Source organism: Anabrus simplex, chromosome 3 (assembly GCF_040414725.1).
Source record: "Anabrus simplex isolate iqAnaSimp1 chromosome 3, ASM4041472v1, whole genome shotgun sequence".
In the NCBI taxonomy this organism is placed as follows: domain Eukaryota; kingdom Metazoa; phylum Arthropoda; class Insecta; order Orthoptera; family Tettigoniidae; genus Anabrus; species Anabrus simplex.
The window spans coordinates 507,524,627-507,545,944 of NC_090267.1; the positions used below are offsets into that span (position 1 = coordinate 507,524,627).

The 21,318-nt window shown below is 37.0% G+C and overlaps 1 protein-coding gene across 1 annotated transcript in view; it reads right to left on the reverse strand.

Moving 5' to 3' along the window:
* sick (sickie) overlaps positions 1-13,743 on the reverse strand; it is a 501,196-nt gene extending 487,453 nt beyond the window's left edge. The window contains exons 1-4 of the mRNA XM_067143723.2: positions 13,636-13,743; positions 12,442-12,617; positions 11,707-11,821; positions 5,114-5,972 (exon numbers count right to left, since the gene is read on the reverse strand). Of these exons, the coding sequence (XP_066999824.2) occupies positions 5,114-5,972; positions 11,707-11,821; positions 12,442-12,496 (1,029 nt within the window). The 5' untranslated portion in view covers positions 12,497-12,617; positions 13,636-13,743. The remainder of the gene's footprint in view (positions 1-5,113; positions 5,973-11,706; positions 11,822-12,441; positions 12,618-13,635) is intronic.
* Between the last annotated feature and the right edge of the window lie 7,575 nt (positions 13,744-21,318).

Consider the following 21,318-nt stretch of genomic DNA (forward strand, 5'->3'; position numbering starts at 1 on the left):
TCTTTGGAGACTCCTTTGATAAAAATGGAGGTCATCAGAATAGGTCATCTTGCCTCTCGTTCTTGTTTGGAAAAGATGTTTATTCTGCGCTGTCTAGAGGGTCTGTCTTTGAGCGCGACCTGGTGAAGTAACGATGTGATACAATTTGACAGTTCATGGAAAGCTCTGGAGAGAAGGGAAGTAGAGTTTTATCGTCATCTAAAATAACATGTGAGGGAGGAGGGAGATTGAGCTGTGCTTCTGCGATGTCGTGTTTGATTATATCTTTTGTTCGTCTAGTCTGTTTCATGTCTACCCATTCTAAGTATTTGCTAATATTCTCATATAAGATGTTTTTATGCTCGTTTTCGTTGAGATTCTCTTCGCCGTTTTCCAATTTATCAAGAACGATGTGGATGTTTTCCAGGTTGTTCATAAGATTCCCTTTATTAATCATACAGATAATTTGAAGGTCCTCTTTTATATTGGTGAATTTGTGGTTGGACTCTTTCATATGGGATTCCATGGCAGAGAATCTTTTGTATCTTTCAGCATTGACGTGTTCTTGATATCTATTTGAGAAGTTCCTTCCAGATTGTCCCACGTAAGTTTTTTTATATTCAGCACAAGTCAGCTTATAAATACCCGATTCCTGGAATTCGTCATCATTAAGTTTATTAGCTTTATTATGACTAAAGAATCTATGTTTCGTGTTGTTGTTTGTAGAGAAGGCTACCTTGGTATTGTGTTTCTTGAATAAGTTGGTGATGATATAGATGCTGATTCCCATAGGGAATCTGAAATATTTGTTCCGAATGAGTAAATTTATAATACCAATATAAATGGTCCGTTATTGGACATTATAAATTTTCCAGCTAACTCATTCCTGGTTGCCAGCGTTTCGCCCAGCCTAGCACACGAGGGCGCTGGCAACCAGGAATGAGTTAGCTGGAAAATTTATAATGTCCAATAACGGACCATTTATATTGGTATTATAAGTTGGTGATTTCGTAAATCTTCGGATTATTAAAGGTGAATTTTACATATCCTTTTTCTTTTTCTGAATGCTGTTTAAGTTTAATTTGTTGTTGGTATTTGCATTTAGTGATGATTTTATTGATGAATTTCAAACTGAAACCATTATGTAGACCCTGTTGACGAACGAAAGAAAGTTCCTTTTTTCTGTCTGTTTCTGTTAGCGGAATTTCAAAGGCTCTCTTGACGAAACTATAATAAGCTGATTTCTTTTGCGAGATGGGATGTAAAGAATCACTTTTGATAGTAGTCGGGGTAAAAGTGGGTTTCCTGTATATTTTAAATTGGAAATGGTTGTCTTTACGAATTGTTTGGATATCCAGAAAATTGAGTATGCCTTTTTCTTCTTCTTCAGCTGTAAATTTTATGTTTGGGTCTAAATTATTCAAAGTACTGAGGATACTGTGACTATCATTTATTTCCTTGTTAATTATGGCATAGGTATCATCAACATATCGAAGCCAGAGATCGAGTCCTTTAATGTGACCTACAATCTGAGTGTGTTCCAAAAAGTCGAGGTAAATGTTAGCTAAAATTCCAGAAGCCGGCGCTCCCAATGGAAGTCCATCTTGCTGATATATTTTATTATTAAAAGAGAAGAAATTGTGGTTCAAAACGAATTCCAAGATAGTAATGAAGTTTTCTATTTCAGGTATACTGATACGTTTGTGAATTAATAAATTCGTTTTTATAATCTCAATGGTGTTCTTAACAGGAATGTTCGTGTACATGTCCTTGATGTCGAAGGAACTTGTTACACGAGATGAAGTTAACTTTAAATCTTTAATAGCAATGCAGAACTCTTTGGAGTTTTTTATCGAAGATTTGGTATAAAATACGTAGTTATGAGTTAAGAACCTATGAATAAATTGGGATATTTTGTATGTGAGGCTTCTCCGAAAATTAATTATAGGTCTACCCCGACTACTATCAAAAGTGATTCTTTACATCCCATCTCGCAAAAGAAATCAGCTTATTATAGTTTCGTCAACAGAGCCTTTGAAATTCCGCTAACAGAAACAGACAGAAAAAAGGAACTTTCTTTCATTCGTCAACAGGCTCTACATAATGGTTTCAGTTTGAAATTCATCAATAAAATCATCACTAAATGCAAATACCAACAACAAATTAAACTTAAACAGCATTCAGAAAAAGAAAAAGGATATGTAAAATTCACCTTTAATAACCCGAAGATTTACGAAATCACCAACTTATTCAAGAAACACAATACCAAGGTAGCCTTCTCTACAAACAACACGAAACATAGATTCTTTAGTCATAATAAACTTAATGATGACGAATTCCAGGAATCGGGTATTTATAAGCTGACTTGTGCTCAATGTAAAAAAACTTACGTGGGACAATCTGGAAGGAACTTTTCAATTAGATATCAAGAACACGTCAATGCTGAAAGATACAAAAGATTCCCTGCCATGGGATCCCATATGAAAGAGTCCAACCACAAATTCACCAATATAAAAGAGGACCTTCAAATTATCTGTATGATTAATAAAGGTAATCTTATGAACAACCTGGAAAACATCCACATCGTTCTTGATAAATTGGAAAACGGTGAAGAGAATCTCAACGAAAACGAGCATAAAAACATCTTATATGAGAATATTAGCAAATACTTAGAATGGGTAGACATGAAACAGACTAGATGAACAAGAGATATAATCAAACACGACATCGCAGAAGCACAGCCCAATCTCCCTCCTCCCTCACATGTTATTTTAGATGACGATAAAACTCTACTTCCCTTCTCTCCAGAGCTTTCCATGAACTCTCAAACTGTATCACATCGTTACTTCACCAGGTCGCGCTCAAAGACAGACCCTCTAGACAGCACAGAATAAACATCTTTTCCAAACAAGAACGAGAGGCAAGATGACCTATTCTGATGACCTCCATTTTTATCAAAGGAGTCACCAAAGAACTTTTATTTGTGCTTATTGTCATAATGTTTTTCTTTTCAGTTCTTTATTTATACAGCTGAAGAGGACCACTAAGTGGTTGAAACATGTCCTGTAAGTTTTAATTTTATTCAATTTTGCCTGAGGCATTAATAAAGTATCGATTAGGTGGTTATTTATACTTACTTCTTGATTAAACATCGATACGGTCATGAAATGGACAACTTGTAATAAAAACATCACATGTAAAATATTAATCTTTTAGTTAATTCAATTGAGTCAATTTTTTTTTTTTTTGACTCAATTGAATTAACTAAAAGATTAATATTTTACATGTGATGTTTTTGTAAATATCTTTTTTATATGTGTGTCAACTGAAGATGATCCCTTAGGGATCAAAACCAGTCTTGACCTAATTTACCAATTTTGAAGTAAATAAATCTGTGCATTGATAAGGTGGTGACTTTTAAATTATCTTTATACTGTGATACCAATCAATACGGAAATGAAGCTAATAGATTATAACACCAGTATACTGTTCATAGTCAGTTTACGGATATCATGTACCGCATAAATTAGGCATACATCGACTTTTAAAGGTTATGTTGAACTGAAGAACATGGTTTTGAATGTAAGTATCGATTCCCAAGTTCTCGAATCCTGCCCGTCACTAATCACAATCAAATTGGAACGAGAAAAAATATCATTTAACTTTTCTGAAATTCCGGTTATTCATGATCTTGAGCTCAGCTGGAAAGCACATTCACTGTACAAGTCGGTACAAGTGTGAAACGATACAAAGTTTTTAAATGTAACATGCACAAATAAAACGAATGTGGTTAACATTGTAACACAAAAACGTGAAATTCCCAGTCTTATATTAGGACCAAAACAGTAATAGGCAATTCCAAAACCTCCCATGGCTTTATGTATGTAAGGTGCAACATGTGTTCTGGTCTCTATAACATAATCGTATACGATAATAAAATACTAAATTTGTGTTACTTAAAAAGGAGCAGTTTCGATTCCTGCCTGAAAGCCCAGTGACTATACAGTGTCCTGAGGGAAGTGCCAAAAACCTGTTCGGCGATACACTCGAAAAAAGTAAAAGGACATAATGTAAACGTTTTGCAAGTATGAACATTTGACGAAACTCCTTCCAATTGTTGCGGACAATCTGCTTTACGATTTCCGAGGATTCTCTAAACTATGCCACCCGAATGCGATGCTAAGATGGTCCCTTATGCAAGTTCATCCACTGATCGCTTTTCCGGTATAGTACCACCTCAAATTTCTGCAATGACGGAACGTTAACACAAAAATCCGTAAGTATGCCGTAGCCGTCCTTTCATGAGGTACAGTTTCTTGAAAAACGCGTGATCGAGGATTTAGTGTTGATGGGACTAAAACTTCTGGATGGTTGATCCGAGAAATAGTTTCTTCGAGGAACGGATAATGCAGGATTTTTACAACGTGATTTAATTAGGATGCTCATGGGACAATGTAATTTGAACAAATAATACGGGAAAACGCGCAGTTTCTGGGAACGTAAAATCAAGGTTCTACTGTAACGGACTTCTAAAGTATTCACAATGCTCCAGCAAGAATGGAAATAATTCCACCAGATGTTTACTAGGAGTTAGTGGCGAGCCTACACTGAAGAGAAGAATGCTGTAATACGAGCAAAGGGAGATCCAACATCCTATTATTTACCCGGCTGACATCTTTCGAACGAAGTACAATGGGTGTTTGGAGACTTTTTAGGCTGTATGATGTTAATCTTGTTTAATTTATTTAGCGTATGGCTTTTAGTGTCAGAAGAGAAACTGGCGATCGACCTGGTCACTTGAACACTACATTACTTGACGAACGTGTAGCTGCTGAAAGTTATGCGCTGTGACTTTCAGGGCGGCTTTGTATTTCAATACTGCACAATAACTTCTGTAGCATCTAGCCGCAACATACTGCACACCACTCTGTGTATACATTTCTTATGATATTCAACAGACGAACAATGTGTTTAAAAATGTCCATCTAGCCATAGTCACAACTGTCAAAATTACATGGCTCCTTAGAAACTGAATGGATTTAATGGTTTATACAACATTAGTTCCAGATGTTGAAAGTTTGACAAAAGACTTATGTGACCTGCATAGGTTATGAGAGAAAGAAAAACAACTTACCTTGTCCATATTATCAAAGGTTGTTTCTATTTTCTTTGGTGGAGTCTTTCCCATTTCACTACCACTTTCGGAACTAGGACGGTATATTACACTACTATCTGATGAGTTTGACTGACCAGTAGAATTTGAGTTTGAGTTACTTGATTCACTCATTTTAGAGCCACTTTCACTAGAGGCCATATTAGGCATAGGTGACACAAGAGCAACAGTTACACTGCCAGTGTTCTCGTCCCACCCCAAATGTTTCTGACGAGGCAACACATCACCGGACGACTGTTTGGATTGCACAGGCTTTATAGGGCTTGGAGGTCGATGTTCTTGTCGCTCGTCTTTACTAGGCTTACTGGTACCCTTGATGGCAGCCATTGGCTTTGGTATACTACTTCCAGGGGCAGGTCCAACAATTAGGTGACCCCGCAATGGCACCATTGGACCTAAAACTTGTTCATTCATTTTCTTAGGCTTTGCAACAGGCGCACTTTCTTCAGCTCTAGAATTAAGGTTAGAGATTTTAGACTGTTTAATAGGATTGTCCACTTCTAAAGCAGGTGTATACTGATAGTCGTCCCCATTTATCCCAACTGTCTGAGGTACTCTGGGTTCAATATCTTGACTGTCAATTCTATCTTTCTGTTCCTTGTTTACACTTACACCACTGCTACCTTTATGCGATAATTTGGGGGACGGTTTGTTTGGTTCACTTCTGCGACCACTCTTCGGAGAATTCTGCTTGGATTCCTTGGCTACGTTAGGTCCTTTCACCAATTTATTCCGTAGACCACGGGCAAGAGCTTTAGGACTTGAACCGTCAGCTGCAGTATTGCTGGAAGACACTGTTCTTTCATTCTGGATCACAGAGCTGGAACAAATACAGAACGTAGATGAGTAATTAGGGTAATGGAAAACTGCAAATACATGGAAGTGGAACTGAGCTACAACAAATGCCAACAGAACTAGAAGTACTTGCTTACAATTAAATTGTCATCTACAGCTAATAAAGAGCCTGAATTTTATCTCCTTGATACATACCCATTTAAACCCCAGGAAGAAATGAAATACTAACCTCAGAAAACCTAGAGGCAGAATAGAACATAAGTTTACCAAAGGAGGTCATACAGGAAAGATGAATGACAATACCCGTGGTGTGGGGGCAACGCATCCGCCTGTCAGCCGGTGGCCCCGGGTTCGATTCCTGGCCGGGTCAGGGGTTTTTGATTGTAAATGATTAATATCCCTGGCCTGGGGACATTCCTTTCCTCACATTCAATACGCTACACTCCCGCAATAACAATTACACGCAGGTTCATGCAAGTAGAGGCAAAAGATCTACAGAGGTCGACGCCACAAACAAATATCAATTTTTATAATTTTTTTTTAAAAAAGTAAGAGGAAACAATAACAGATACTGATGGGGACCTCTAGTTGATACAGCAGATGTCAAATTATGTACCCTCAAATAACAGCTGAGCTACAGAATGAAACAAAGCAAAGCTATCTCCATACAGCCCATAAGGATGATCTACACTGGTACAAAGTGACCTATGAAGGGATATCCCGATGTTTAACACACTAACTGCTACATAACGTGCACCATTGGACCTCGAGGGATATCCCCCCTCCACTATCGCCTTTACAGACAGATTTGACTTGATTTTCTTAAACATCGGGATATCCCTCAGCCAATATAATAGCATTTATAACTTAAAGATCGCTCCACCCTTTCCATAACAGACCACATGTTTTTATGTGTTTCAACAATCAGAATAGTAACCTATTTGAAGTCCAACATTATGATTTTTAAAAAACAAACCTTTTTATGCCCATAACAAATGTGCATGTTCTCACAACTCACTCTTTTTAGAGTACTGGTACCAACAGGCAATGGTATTAATGTTACCTTTTAACTGATTAAGTGTTAAATTTTGCATACAGGCTACACGGAATATTTTTTTTGAACTGTTCATCTTGTTGCCATTGATGCTTTCACGGCCTATACTTATAGACATGGGCTTATGTCATGTCAAGAAAATAAGGTGAAATTCTTTACGTTTCGCAGAGAACTTCACTCTGCGTCTTCAGAAGAAAATTTTGACTGTTCACGAGAAAGGCTTCTCAAACAATGAGGTTTGAATTTAGACGTTATAATAGAAGTGGTACGTTCATTCGTCACCAGATGGCTCACCATGGTACAGCACTAGCGTTATAAGCGGAAGCTGACGGAACCATCCGAATCAGTCTGAGAGGATCACATAACATAACAGGTGTACACACATATGAAAGTATGACATTGACACAAGCCTGGAATGAAACATCTGGTGATGAGGAACGTGCGAATTTGGAAAACACCGAAACGAAATAACAATAGTGTAGGGTGAGTGGGTCACTTAAGACCACAAGGAATCAACATTTGTTGAGCTTTCCTCCTTCTCCTATAGTTCTACATTTTCATCAACTGTTGTGATTTCTGTTCTACGGACCAAGTACGTCATGTTGGGTTGTTCTCGTCTTCCTCAAATTCCCTTGAGTGAACAATTTTCCTGATTATATTCTATCCTGCAGATTTGGAGATCCTAATTCAATGAGGTCTTACTCTACTTGCTTATACCATTTTGATCTCGTACGTTTGATTTGCAAAAATGTGTGTATTCGATATCTGTTTATGTGTGTGTTTCCTTCAACAAGAACATGGAATTACAGTGAAATAATATGCAAGTTCCAGTTTCATACCCTATGTTCAAACCAAGGAAAGTTTAATTTCTGGATGGGTGGTAGCAATGATCCAACTCCATTAGACCATCATTTTATCTGATCAAGTGTTAAATATGGACTGTAATGAACATTTTTGAATGTGCATATATTATGTGTTTTGCGATCGTCTATAGTCCTAGCTTCTTGGGATTTAACCCCATTTGACTTCCCTTGTTTTATGAAGATTTTGGAATGTTACTATGTCCTTATCTAAACAAAGTCTTGTGAACAGTTGAGCATGCCCGTCATATCGGCCGGAACAAGTACTATACAATGAAAAATTGTGTATTGATTAGGTGGTTAAATAAGGGCCTTTAGTAGGAAAAGTAAATCATATCCATCAACACGGGCCTAACAGTGAAGTTCATTGCTTACAAATTCTAACTTCACTGCCAACACTTTTTGTGCAAAATTTTTACAGAAGCAGTTATGGGATATTTGCATATTTTTATGCATTAATATGATGAAAAATGCAGTTTCTATATTTTATAACAATAAATAAGGATTATTAAAGAAAATTTAAGCTTAAAGTAAATGAAGAATTTTTTTTAAATGAACGCATACAACTGTTGCAATATGTTTTGTGAATGTACCTAAAAAAGGAATGTAAAAAATTGAGATCTGAGTACCAAAACTTGGTTTTCAAAATACCATTAAAAATATATATTTATAAATCAAAACTGAAAAAACAAAATATTCAGTTTGGGACTTCAAAACTTGGGCATTGCTACATCTTTAAATAATAAACATGGTTTCATAACTGGGCTGAATTACACCCCATAGAAGAAAAGTTCAAGAAAGGGGTAGGAACGCGAGAAGCTTTTATAGCACTTAACATCATCTTGGAGAGAAGACTAGAGCTTAAGAGAAATACATATATATAGCTTTTGTAGACCTGGAAAAAGCTTTTGACAGTGTTCTATGGAAAAGACTGTTCAGAATTATGAAGGATATTCATTTGGACTGGAAAGACAGAAAAGCAATACTAAACCTCTACATCAATCAAATAAAAATTGAAAGTAATGAAACAGTAATGCAAGGTGAGGATCAGGAAAGGAGTAAGACAGGGGTGTTCCTTATCACCATTTCTATTTAATCTGTACATTGAAGACACCATGAAAATGTTTACATCAAAAACACCTGCCATTAAAATAAATATCAAGCAGGGTTCAGAACTGCAAGGTCTTGTGCTGAACAGACACAAAATCTGAAGACCATCCTTCAATATAGCAAGAAAAGATGCCGACAGTGGGTAGCTAACTTCGTCGACTTTCAGAAGGCATATGACTCCGTGGATAGAATCACACTTTTCAACACCTTAAGAGAACTGGGACTAAACAAAAAAATTAATAGGTTGGTGCAAGCCACCCTGCACAACACCACTTCCAAAATTAAGTTTAGAGGTCAATTATCAGAGAGTTTCACAATCAAAACAGAGGTGAGGCAATGAGATGGCATCTCATGCATATTATTTAACTGTGTCCTGGAAAAGATCATAAGAGAATGGACCAGGTCATTACCTGAGAACACCGGATTAAGGAGGGGGTTTAAATCAGAAAACTTGAGGATTCCTTGCCTGGCCTTTGCTGATGACCTTACTTTATTAGCAAATGACATGCATGAGGCCACTATGCAGCTTCAAACACTGCACTCTATAGCAACTAAAGCGGGCCTCATGATCAACATTGGAAAGACCGAGTTTATTACCAACATCAAAGATGCCCCTACAACAATGGGAGTCAGTGATACAAAGCACATCATGAGAGCTAAAAATGTGAAGTACCTCGGAGAGTGGATATCGGAGGACCTAAGTGAAACGATGGCTCTTGAACAAAGGAAAATCAAATTAGACAAGTCCTACCATGCCTGCAGAAAACTGTATGCCTCAAAACATTTATCAAAGAATGTAAAACTAAGACACTATAATGCAGTAGTCAGACCATCAGTCCTCTACGCAGCGGAATGTCTATCCCTAAATAAAAAGACCCCACTGAGAGCCCTGGCAGTGCAAGAATGAAAATTCCTGAGAAGAATAATAGGGCCAAGGATCCTACCAGATGGAAGGCGATGGTACAAACCCAACAATGAGCTCTACCAGCGTCAAGAAAACCTCATAGATGCCATCAGAAGAAAACGTCTGACTTTCTATGGACACCTATACAGAATGGATCCTAATAGATTATCCCATAAGATCTTCAAGGTTGCTAACTAAGGCAAGGCTACTGGATTCCCCTGGACCAAACAAGTGGACAAAGATCTTGCAGAACTTAATATTAATCAAGCCGCCATTATTGACAGGAATGTATACCGTTTAATGGTCAAAACTTAACTTTTCCTAACATCCCTTACATCAGCTAGCCACAAAGGAGCCAGGAATTAGTCAGAGGAGCGCAGGAAAGAATTCAGTGATAAAATGAAGGAATACTGGGCCAACAGGAAGGCTCAAGAGGCCACTAAGAACACAATCCAGTACGCTAAAAGGGGCAGACGATGACAAAAACACAGCTAGAACACAAGCACCGTGGTCCACAGATGGCCTAAACACTAAGAAAAAAGAAATTGGAACAACTGGACACTGTATTAGATTTGCCGACAACAATGCACTTCTGGCTGACAATGAGAAGAACATGCAGATCGTGCTCAACAAATTAACATCCATCTTAAAAGATTTCCAACTTAACATTAATGTAAATAAAACTAATGTTATGGTTTAAGCAAATCTAAAATGAAGCCAGAGGCACATCTCGGAATTGGAAATATTTTAATGAAACAGGTGCACATGTCCTGCTACTTACGATCGGTTATTATCGATGACAACAGATGCACTGTGGAAATAAAAAGAAGAATTTCCCTGTATAAGAAAGCCTTTGAGGAGAAGCAGCAGCTCTTAATTAATACAGCCTCAGATACTGAACAAAAGAAATTGTTCATCAAAACATTCACTTGGAGTGTGCTGCTATATGACTGAAGAACGGTCTCTCTTGAAGGAGGACGTGAAACGCCTAGAGGCAGTGGAAATGTGGCTATGGAGGAAGATGACAAGAACTAGCTGGATTGAGAAGAAAACTAATGAAGCAGTGCTTAGAGAAATAGACACCCAGAGACATTTAATAACAACGATAAAAAGCAGAAAAGCATCAGTTTTTGGTCACATTCTATGGCATAATGACTTCATAAAGAACTTGCTCAAAGGCAAGGTGATGGGAGAGAAAGGCAGAGGGAAACCACGGAAGATGATCATTAAAGAGGTAGTTTTTTTTTATATAGGCTTTACCATTTTCAGGGCTGCCGATAGTGGGATTCGAACCTACTATCTCCCGGATGCAAGCTCACAGCCGTGCGCCTCTACGTGCACGGCCAACTCGCACGGTTTGAAGAGGTAGTTGAGATGATGTGATGCCAAGGTTATGGATGAAAAGGATCGCAGAGAGAAGAGATCAATGGTTGCAGCGACAAGGCAAAGCCTTTAGATAATGATGATGAGAAGAAAAGTTCATATTTTTAGTGGAGTCTCCCCTTAAGTAGTAGCACAAAAATGACGTGTTTTATATTAAATTATATCACAATTTCGGGACAATTTCTTCTACAAGAAAAAAAAAAAGAGGCAATTCAATTTTTCTCCACAGGTTTCATTTTATAACGGACATTATTTAACACAGTCTTATAAATTCTGTTCCTGATTTCTTGTAACAAATAGTCATTTTCCACAATGCTTTCAAGCCACAATAAAAAATGTCAGAAATGATTCAGATTTCCAAGAAAATTTCCAGCAGTGTAGAAGAGGACATGTGTACCACACAACTTGCAATGCACTGTTTTCATTTTCTAAAAATGATTATACATACCTTGGTACCTTGGAATTGATATCGCTGCACAAACTTGTAGAAGAATCACTCTGTTCTGACCTTGCAGAACTGAATCCACTTGAACTGGAAGTTCTCTTTGAGACACCGGAGTTTCCTTCAACAAGAACATGGAATTACAGTGATATAACAGTTTCACCCCCTACGTTCAAACCAAGGAAAGCTTTAATTTCTGGATAGGTGGTAGCAATGAATAAATAAATAAAGAATTCTCCCCAATTTTGAAGTCAGACAGTCCTTTTAGAAAAAAAATAAGCCATGAATGCAGTGAAGTAATGCTTTTCTATTTATATTTTATTTTTAAGGAGTGCATGGCATAGATCACCAATCATCACAGACTGGCAAAATACATAGTGTTTGCCCCTACTTTCATATTATCAAAACCAAGAATGGCAACAAATCAATCAAAATAAACCTAAAAAAGCAACTGACAGTCTGACTTAACATTAAAAACAGCTTATTTACAATGCAAAAAACCTCCCTTAACCAATTTATCCTTAATGCAGAAACACTAGGCCTATTTATGGACAGATTTTTGTATTCTGACAGATGTATGGAACATACTTAACTATACAGTATACGAATTCTCCCTCATTTCCAGACACATGCACAAATATTCTCTATGCCCTGGGAACATACAAGCTCAACAAAATAGACATAGTCAACAAAACAAAGATCCTTTTAGCCAAAAGAAACATAATTACACTAGAAACATACCTTTCGCTTTATCAACTTTTTCTTTTGAATTGAAAATCTTCAATTTATCTAGCATAGCGTTCTTGCCAGCAGGTGACTGAGCTGATGGTGCAGAAGCATATGGACTAGAAAGGTTACTTGCAGGAGCCCGCAGCGATGAACGGCTACCACTTGATGAAGGAGTACTGCTTCTTACACTACAATCAAAATGAAAATTCATACAGCCTGGACAATATTCAACATTTAAAAATAACTTTCATGATGCTGATTATTATTATTATTATTATTATTATTATTATTATTGGAGGCAAATGTAGGGACGGTTCCTATTCATAGGCCATAGCCGATTCCTTCTGTCTCCTTACCCAATTTAATTCACCATCATTTGTGTCATCTTCATTAGCTGCTCAACTGAGATTGGTGTCAGAAAGGGCATATTGTTACATCAAATTACTATATTATACCACCATAAATCATATTAGCACATTTTTACTAGTTTTATAATTATAAATAACTTTGCTTACAATTAAAGTTACTTTCATATTACGTTTATCAAACATATAACAGAAATATCACATAGGAAAATCCCAGCATACAATCACATGTTTCCAGAATTTAACATACCTATCTGTAAGTCATGATAAAGTTTACTTTGTAATATGACAAAAATAAAGAATCTATTTCTCAGTAAGAAACATTCTACATTCACATATAAATATTTAGATTTTTAAGGTGTCATGAACTGGCATTTTAGAAACTAGGCCTAAATAAACTGTCCCTACTTGTCTCTACCGTTCACCATTTCAAAACCCACACAGAGATAACTCCTTTTCACCAACTATCGTACTTTCATTTAACTACACTCTACTGTAGTTTCCAAGACAGTAGTAAGCATCCAACTTTCAACTGACTTCCGATAATAATTTGGATCATGAATAAATAAGTTTGAGACAGTTTATAATACAAATACGATTCAACAAAGCAAAAAATTAGCAATAACTTTCACTAACTGTAAAGGCACGTGCTGTATTACACGGCTGCAACAGTGATGTAACATAACTGGATAATGGATGAGGACAACTTGACAGCAGTCAGGTAAGTTCCCGTGGTATTTACAAACGATAAACCACGCAATGCAATCAAGCTAAGTAATTCTACACTCAGATATTCACTTTCGGATATATAATTCTAAAGCAAACGAACTTAAATACGAACCTCAGTAGTCTGAAAAACTGTCACACATGTCCTGTGGTTAAATCAAGTTCTCTGTGTACGTTAAATTCGTGAGTAACAAGCGGAATTGAACACAGCTTGACAGCTGGGAAGTCGCCATGTTGCATGGCAATCATCGATAAAGATATGTCAATAGAAGCTGAAGTTACATGACTACCTAGATGGACAGATACAGTTCCGAATGTTACTTAATCACTCACAAGATTTTAACTTATAGACAAGTATGCACAAGAAAAGATAGAGTAAGTGAACCTGTTGCCCACAGGAAAAGAAAGACGAAATGAGTGAAATGTCTTTCCAGATCTATCTCTTTGCACGCAATCCTCCACCCAACTGGAGCGTTGCCTGGAATCGCAGCACTCGCAGCTGAATGAAATGTAGGAAGAGCTATAAGTGAAGAATGTCAAAAGTAACGACCTAGCCGCCTAAAACACACAATTCCACCTGAATTGCGAATCATATTGAGCGGTATTTGGCGGCACTGCAATGTTGATTGGCGAAAACTACACACCTGGAAAGCCTGTGGTGGTACATTCTCTGAAAACATGGTATATTACCGTAAATAGTAGTTGGAATTCGCACGTCAAGCTAAAACAAAGGCAGAAAACGATAAATACCGTAATTAAGCGTTATAAAGTAAACCTGTAGTTTTACGCGAATGACCTACAGCTATGACAATACAGCACTGGATCATAGCTATGAGATCTCTAGTTTTACGTGGAATCCGATCCACAGGGGCGTGACTTTTAATCTCAAAATCCCACACCGGTACACAGTACCTACACGGTCGGGATTAGAACAGCGGCCGCCTTGGTGAAAGCCAGTAAAGATATCTCCCGAATATCACGTCCTGTGACTACGGCGAAATGACAACCGTTTCTCTGGGAAAACTCAAGCCAACAAATATGCGCTCCTAATTTTAATAATGTTATATTGTTTTTAAAAAGACAGCAAACGACAAAACAAACAGTAACAGCAGTCGCTCATGCCATAAGCAGTCAATTACAGTTTATTTTCTTAGGCGGCCAAGATTGGGTTGCTTAAACTGGCGGGTTTGATCCCGGTCGAATCCGGTGGCAACGTTTCAGCTACAGCAGCATAAAATTACCGAAGAAGACCACGGGATGGGATATTGACAATCGAGCAGTCAATCTACTACTAACATTATTTTCAGGTATAACCTGGTACCAAGAAAGTCATCAGGGTCGATTTATTCTAATAAACTCTTGTCTCTGTCTGTTAGGTCATCAGCCCAGAGGCTGGTTGGATCCCCAAATAGCATCACCAAAGGCTATGCAGTTATAGGGAAACCACAAAAACCAATGGCAGTACCAAAATGAGGCGTACTAGGCAAATACGTCGCAAATATCATCTCTCTCTCTCTGTCCCTCGCAGGAACTCAGTGAGGAAGAAAGAATATAATATATAGTTATTTTCATGGGGGCGATACTTTTATCTCGCGAAAAATCTTAAGGAACAACGATTTGGGCTTGGGAAGCATTGATACAAAGGGATCAGTAAATTTTGTTACAGCTATGTGTTACCTGTTGCTGACGAGGTGTTTCTCGTTGAGCGAGCTGCGACCTGAAGTGCGTGGGGTCGGGATGAACGAGTGGGTTGTGGCAGATGGACTGGTGGACCGTGAACTGCTAGCCGATACGGACTTTGAAGGTCCTCCTGAAACATATCCAGTACGAAAATGACTCTTTCCATTGACAATAGTATTGTATAGAATTTTAGAAAATGAAAGCAATATTAGGTTCGTTCTTTAAATAATGTTGTACATCTAATTATTAGAATTCGGAAGTAATTGAGTAGAAATAATCGAATTATTCGTAACGATTACATTCTTAGTAATTCTTTACTCGTAATACTTCTTTTTTATACAAAATGTAATTTTTGCTGTTAATTTACTTCTTGACATCAAATTGTAAATATTAAATTCTAATAATATTGATATACAGTGGAACCTTGATATCTCGAATCACCTCGGGAGCTAATTTTTATTTCGAGTTATCGAATTTTCGAGATATAGAGAATACCGTTTTCTGAGCATGCACAGCACATGATTAAATCATATGTATCTACGGGCTTATACAGAATACGGTACATTATTTTTAACAGTATTTAAAAGTATACAAACAAACAATTTTACACCATCACTTTAATTATAACCCTTATTATAGTAACTTTAGTACAGATAGTAGTGAAACAAGAAATATACCTCCGTTAATTTTTGGGTTTTGGGAAAATAGTGAGAGAATTTGCATTCCTTGATTTCAAGAAAAATCAAAAACTGTTACTCCAGGATCTTGAAAAAATGTATCACAGTGCAGTTATTTTAACAAACTGTCATACATGTTTATATGGCAGTCAACCAGGATTATTTTTTGACATTTCTCCCCCAACCTTGACAGAATATTTGAGTATTTGAAACAAGATATCTCAATAATACACCATATGTTTAATTTAATATATATAATAATCTACTAACAATAGGCTACAAATAATCCATGGTAAAATCAATAATGGTAATGAATAATTACTTAGTATTTTATAGGAAATGTTCTTTAAAGTGAATACTATGATACAACATTTTATATGATTTTTTAATTACAGTGAATAATGAGATATATACAGTGTAGTGAAGGTGATGGTTGATATAAGAATTTGTATTTAGCAGAATTTTTATGTTGCAGTGAAAAATTATAACCTTAAAAAGGCTTTAATAACTTCTAAATAGATCACTTACCATGCTGATTAGGGTCTGTTGATAACCCAAGGCAGTAAAATAAGAATATTAATTACATGTTTATTTAATTTGAATAACTGTAACATTCAGTAGGCTTAAGTTCTAAAGATGTGAGCAGGCCTAACCAAGCCCATTGGGGCTGTTGTGTAGTAGGGACAATGAAATAAGAATGGTATTTAGCAGAATTTTTGTGTTACAGTAAATAATTATCTTTAAATGGCCTTAATTTTGTTTATTAGTTTCAAAAGAGATCAGTTACCATGTTCATTAGGGTCTATTGATTATCCAAGGCAGTAAAATAAGAATATTAATTACATGTTTATTTAATTTGAATAACTGTAACATTCAGTAGGCTTAATTAAGTTCTAAAGATGTGAGCAGGCCTAACCCTGCCCATTGGATCTGTTATATAGTAGGGACAATGAAATAAGAATGGTATTTAGCAGAATTTTTGTGTTACAGTAAATAATTATCTTTAAATGGCCTTAATTTTGTTTATTAGTTTCAAAAGAGATCAGTTACCATGCTCATTAGGGTCTATTGATAATCCAAAGCAGTAAAATAAGAATATTAACTACATGTTTTTTAAATTTGAATAACTGTAACATTCAGTGTGCTTAATTAAGTTCTAAAGATGTGAGCAGGCCTAACCCTGCCCATTGGGGCTGTTGTGTAGTAGGGACAATGGAATAAGAATGGCATTTAGCAGAATTTTTGTGTTACAGTAAATTATCTTTAAATGGCCTTAATTTTATTTGTTTCTAGAGATCACTTACCATGCTCGTTAGGGTCTGTTGATTATCAAAGGCAGTAAAATAAGAATATTAATTACATGTTTATTTAATTTGAATAACTGTAACATTCAGTGTGCTTAATTAAGTTCTAAGGATGTGAGTAGGCCTAACCCTGCCCATTGGGGCTGTTGTGTAGTAGGGACAATGAAATAAGAATGGCATTTAGCAGAATTTTTGTGTTACAGTAAACAATTATCTTTAAATGGCCTTAATATTGTTTATTAGTGTCAAAAGAGATCAGTTACCATGTTCATTAGGGTCTATTGATTATTCAAGGCAGAAAAATAAGAATATTAACTACATGTTTATTTAATTTGAATAACTGTAACATTCAGTAGGCTTAATTAAGTTCTAAAGATGTGAGCAGGCCTACCCCTGCCCATTAGGGGCTGTTATATAGTAGGGACAATGAAATAAGAATGGTATTTAGCAGAATTTTTGTGTTACAGTAAATAATTATCTTTAAATGGCCTTAATTTTGTTTATTAGTTTCAAAAGTGATCAGAAACCATGCTCATTAGTGCCTGTTGATTAATATTGAAATAAAATGTGAATCTAATGTTAATAATTTAATCCCCAAAAATAAAATACAGTCTATTTATTCCCTAGGAGATTAATAACCCTCTCCATCAGGGCCTGCTGATTCTTCTCCATCTCTATTCTGTGCAATCTCTCCTTTTCCACTTTGAACTTATGTTCCTCTAATGCTAGTTGTCTTCTCTGGATTTCCAGCTTTTCTTTCTTCAAATTTATTTGTTCATTTCTCCACTCTTTCTCATCTGCTTGTTCGCTGAGTGGTTCGCATTTTAGAGTTTGTTAAAGAAAATAGCAGTAATAAATTTCCAGGATTATGCTTAGGTGTTTATAAATTTATACCGGACATGCTGAAATATGGTTGTTTTTTCTTTTGTTTAAAGAAACAGTTATATTAGAAAACATGTAATATATCATGGGAATTCTTTACATAACGGGGTGTTTATGACAGGTAGAAAATCCCAGTTAATTAGTGTTAACATATAAAAGGTAATAATCGTGGAAGTATGAAAAAAAAATTCGCAATGTTTGCCTGGAGTTGAAATGAAAAATCACGCGAAATTATTTCAGTTATTTCATTTACGTTCGTTTCCATTTTGTTGCTGAACAAATTTCGAGACGGCAATAATCTGAGCATAATCCTGGACATTGGTACTCCTATTTTATTTAACAAACGATAAAATGCGAACCATTCAGAGTAAAAATACAATGCTTATTTGCATATATTCACAAAATTGTCACCACCCGTGTCATTTGCACTCGAAGTCCCAAAAATTACACATTCCTCCGAGCGCTCGTAGTATTTGATCTTAGTTTTACAAGTTTGTCTGTATGAGGCAACGCAGCTTCTGACCAGCAGGCTGACAGGCCTCAAACGTCTGGTAGATAACGTTACGTTAATCGACTGGTGATAACCGGGCCGCTTATTTCAATAACGTAAGATGAATGGCTCCGATTGGCTCTTTCATCAGTGACGTCAATATAGCGTCAACCGGTTAGCGAACGGCTTGGGTGCGAAAACTCTCTAATACCTTTGGAAAAAACCTGTTACTCTCTTCTGTTTGCTACTGTTAAACTTTTCTCCCTTCAAGTTAAAACTTCTCGTCAATACCACGCAGCCAAGATTCGTAAATGGAGCTTGTCATCCACGACTTCGGAGGTTGCCTTCGTACGTGACCGGTAATTAATTCACACCCAAGAAATAGTAAGGCTTGGGTGATTTTTCGATCACTAGAAGTTTTAGTTTTTCGGTTCCCGCCATATGAGTTCCCAGTATCACTGTAACTCTTTCCTTACCTGTCAACTGTTGCTCACAAACTACAAATGCCGTATTGCGCAGTTAATGTTGCACAAAATTCGAGTTACAGAGTTGTTTTTTTTTTTTTTTTTTTTTTTTCAAGGGAGGAAATGTTTACTTCGAGAAATTCGTGTAACCGAATTTCGAGTAATAGAGAAATAAATAGGCTACATGTGAAGAATAGACGGCCGGGAAATTTAAGTTACTTCGAGATACTGAAAATCGAATAATGGAGGTTCGAGATATCGAGGTTCGACTGTACATCGCACGGAAGCAGAAACGGGGGAGAAATAAATAAATGATGGTGAAGATTCTACTGTGGCAGAGCCAGTAGCTCACCAGTTCTTACTACTTCCAGAGACATCACACGTATTCCAACGACTTTCTTAAAACTAAACACAGGAATTCCTTAAAGTGACCTTTTTTAGTAAACGCAAAGGGGTTGCGGATTAGCGATGAGAAGCTATTATTGTATTCGTAAATTCCAAATTATATGGAGCGCTAAAAGTCATTACCTGAAATATAAATTACGGGAAAAGACCATTTCGAAAGTTCTAAGGTATCATGTTTAGTCTAACCTAGTGCCACTATGCTAAAAACAAAATAAAGTAATATGTTTTTATTGCAAACTTTTACATTATTCCAGCCCTATGTGAACAAAATGGTACCGAGCAAGTGGCTATGCGGTTTGGGTCTTGTAGCTATCAGCTTGTATTCGGGAGTAGTGGATTCGAACCCCACTGTCGCCAGTCCTGAAGATGGTTTTCTGTGTCTTCCCATTTTACAGCAGCCAAAAGTCTACTATAGTTACTACTATAGCTCTAATTAACATTACAACAAAAGGAACCGTACCAAAAACTGGATAATACACATGAGTTCAGGTCCCATATCTTATTATCCATACAACAGCCATCAACAACGCTACAACTCCAGTCCGATTTGATAAAGCCGTTAATAATCCCGCATTGTAAGATTTTATTTTCTGATAATAAATTACTAAACAGTAAGAAATCAATCACAAACAATCTCATCCTAATAAAATTATAATTAAAGTTGGTCTAATAAAAACATCATAGACAAAACAAATATTAAAACCAAAATAATAAACAGATTAATTGCCAAATCACCATTCCTCGCTATAAAAATCACTAAAGACGAAATAAATAGCACAAATCCCATAAACAACAAAGACATTCAATCAAATAAGAAAGTAATAACAATAGAACTTCTATTCAAATTAAACAAACACCTCTCACTCAATTAAAACTACTAATTCATGTATAATAAAGTAAAACCCTATCATAATTAAAATTGTTGTTATAATAAATAAAAACAAAAACTCAAAAAATAGACGACGACCATAAAATGGTTTAAAGTAGTCCCCTAAAACTTTGGTATCACAAACCAACATTTTCTTTAAACTATTTAAACACAATTATGAAATACACAAATCTCCCTTAAACACTAACATTTAGTGGTAATCAATGCAACAATAATGAAATGAAATGGCGTATGGCTTTTAGTGCCGGGAGTGTCCGAGGACATGTTCGGCTCGCCAGGTGCAGATCTTCTGATTTGATACCCGTGGGTGACCTGCGCGTCGTGATGGGGATGAAATGGTGATGAAGACGACACATACACCCAGCCCCCGTGTCAGCGAAATTAACCATTGATGGTTAAAATTCCCGACCCTGCCGGGAATCGAACCCGGGACCCATGTGACCAAAGGCCAGCACGCTAACGATTTAGCCATGGAGCCGGACGCAACAATAATATAATAAATTCACAACTATACCCACTAGAGCATGAATAAATTTCAGAATGGAATATACAAAGTTGACTATAGGCATGTCCGCCTCTGTGGTGTAGTGGTTAGCGTGATTAGCTGCCAACCCCGGAGGTCCGGGTTCGATTCCTGGCTCTGCCACGAAATTTGAAAAGTGGTACGAGGGCTGGAACGGGGTCCACTCAGCCTCGGGAGGTCAACTGAGTAGAGGTGGGTTCGATTCCCACCTCAGCCCTCCTGGAAGTGGTTTTCCGTGGTTTCCCCACTTCTCCTCCATGCAAATGCCGGGATGGTACCTAACTTAAGGCCACGGCCGCTTCCTTCCCTCTTCCTTGCCTGTCCCATCCAATCGCCCCATCCCTCCACAAGGCCCCTGTTCAGCATAGCAGGTGAGGCCGCCTGGGCGAGGTCCTGGTCATTCTCGCCAGTTGTATCCTCCGACCCAAAGTCTGAAACTCCAGGACACTGCCCTTGAGGCGGTAGAGGTGGGATCCCTCGCTTA